The sequence below is a fragment of the Ictalurus punctatus genome, chromosome 13 (assembly GCF_001660625.3).
Source record: "Ictalurus punctatus breed USDA103 chromosome 13, Coco_2.0, whole genome shotgun sequence".
NCBI lineage: Eukaryota > Metazoa > Chordata > Actinopteri > Siluriformes > Ictaluridae > Ictalurus > Ictalurus punctatus.
In genome coordinates, this window is record NC_030428.2 from 29,147,501 (window position 1) to 29,150,000 (window position 2,500).

General features: G+C 44.0%; 1 protein-coding gene across 2 annotated transcripts in view; it reads left to right on the forward strand.

Moving 5' to 3' along the window:
- polr3a (polymerase (RNA) III (DNA directed) polypeptide A) overlaps nucleotides 1-2,500 on the forward strand; it is a 34,522-nt gene that overhangs the window by 29,234 nt on the left and 2,788 nt on the right. For both annotated transcript variants that reach the window (XM_053685234.1, XM_053685235.1), the window contains 2 exons: nucleotides 1-13; nucleotides 125-257. The exon at nucleotides 1-13 is cut by the window's left edge and continues 119 nt beyond it. In XM_053685234.1, the coding sequence (XP_053541209.1) occupies nucleotides 1-13; nucleotides 125-257 (146 nt within the window). The remainder of the gene's footprint in view (nucleotides 14-124; nucleotides 258-2,500) is intronic.

Sequence of the window (2,500 nt, forward strand, 5' to 3'; positions counted from 1 at the left end):
CATGTCCTACAAGGTGAGAGAGAGAGAGGAACTGCTCGGGATCATGAGGACTCCAACACCTGGGGACACTTCTGTACTTTAAATTTATTGTGTGTGTGTGTGTGTGTGTGTGTGTGTGTGTCAGGGGGAGATTCTGGGCATCACTCGCTTCGGCCTGGCCAAGATGAAGGAGAGCGTCCTGATGCTGGCTTCCTTCGAGAAGACCGCTGATCATCTGTTCGATGCTGCGTATTTCGGACAGAAAGACTCTGTGTGTGGTGAGTAGGGAGGGAGAGAGGGATGGAGGGATGGAGGGATGGAGGGATGGAGGGATGGATGGATGAAAATAGGGCTGCACAATATTGAAATAAAAATGCGATCTGTAATACTATAATGCTGTAAGTGTGCAAAATCAATTTAAATTATATTTATATATACTTGTATACAGTGCCTTCCATTAATATTGGCACCCTTGGTAAATATGAGCAAAGAAGGCTGTGAAAAATTGTCTTTATTTTTTTATCTTTTGTTTAAAAAATTCACAAGAATACTCTGCTCTCATGGATATCAAACAATTGCAAACACAGCACAGGTTTATCTAAAAAATATATTTAAGTATCGATGTGCAACAATTATTTTCACCCTTTTAGTCAGTACTTTGTGCTAGCTCCCTTTGCTGAGATAACAGCTCTGAGTCTTCTCCTATAACGCTGATGAGGATGGAGAATACATGGCGAGGGATCTGAGAGCGTTCCTCCATACAGAATCTCTCCAGATCCTTCACATTTCAGGTCCACGCTGGTGGACTCTCCTCTTCAGTTCACCACACAGGTTCTCTATGGGGTTCAGGTCAGGGGACTGGGATGGTCAGGGCAGGACCTTGATGTTGTGGTCAGTAAAACATTTCTGTGTTGATTTTGATGTTTTGGATCATCGTCCTGCTGGAAGATTCAACCACGGCCCATTTGAATCTTTCTGTCAGAGGCAGTCAGGTTTTTATTTAATATCTGTTGATATTTGATAGAGTCCATGATGCCATGTATCCTAACAAAATGTCCAGGTCCTCTGCAGAAAAACAGCCCAAAACATTAAAGACCCTCCTCCATATTTAACCGTGGACATGAGGGACTTTTCCATACGGTTACCTCTCTGTGTGCGCCGAACCGTCCTCTTCACAGTGCGTTGAGACGATACAGACACACGTCCAATTCCAGGTCGATTCATAACATTTAATGGATAACGGAACTTCTTCATTATTGCCCTGATGGTGAAATGGGCGTTTTCAATGCTTGTGTTATTTTCTTATAGACACGCCCCATTGTGTGAATCTCAACAACCTTTTGCTGCACGTCACAGCTACATTCCTCGCTCTTACCCACTATTATGAATGACTGAGGGAATTTGGCCTGTGTGTTACCTCATATTTATACCCCTGTGAAACAGGAAGTCACGGTTGAACAATTTCCTGTTCCTAGTCACCCAGGTGTACTCAAACAAATGTTAAATATCAATGGGAATAAACTTCAAATGTATTTTTCTCATATGAAATCATAGGGGTGCCAATAATTGTTGCGCACTGATATTTAACACAGATATAGTTGATAAACCTGTGTTGTTTGAAATCGTTTGAGATCCATGAGAGCAGAGTAATTTTGTGAATGTTTAGAACAAAGGTGCGTGTCCAGCGATACGACAAAGTTGAGAAAAGTTGAACTTTATGCAAATTTGGCGCGACGACAGTGGGAGTGAAGACGGTAGCGCGCAGGTCTCTGCCTCCTGGCGGGTACTGTAGTGCAGAAAACATGGAGGAACAGCTCATTTTAGCGGACAGCAATGAGCCGATTTTATGTGCGTCATGTCTCTGGCTGCATACCGAGACCCGAAAACATAACGTGTGGAAAAACACTCGACATTGTGGGTTGATTAACGCGTTTAATAGCTTAACTGCTTTTAATTATTATTCGTGTCGACCGTGTGCGGAATGACAAGTAGCGTACTGTGCCGTGATTAGCGGAGTGACCTTACCTCAGTGCGATCTGGCTGATTAAATCATAAATGATGGATAGCTGCAATGGCAGAGCGCGCACACTGCTCCTCCAAAAATGTTGAATTGTTTAGCAGCAAGAAAACAGATTTGTTGTCATAAGTAAACTGCTAGCTGCGCCGCCCACTGCTATGGCAACCAGTATTAGGAACACCTACTGACGACTTCATAGTGCAACGACTGTTTCAGCGCTAAACTGTGTGTGTGTGGAGGGACCAGGTCAGGTCATGGAGGGTGGATGTGATGGATGATGGAGAGATGGATGGATGGATGTGGATGATGGATGGATGTGGATGATGGATGGATGTGGATGATGGATGGATGTGGATGATGGAGAGATGGATGGATGGATGTGGATGATGGAGAGATGGATGGATGGATGTGGATGATGGAGAGATGGATGGAGAGATGGATGTGGATGATGGAGAGATGGATGGATGGATGTGGATGATGGAGAGATGGATGGATGTGGATGAT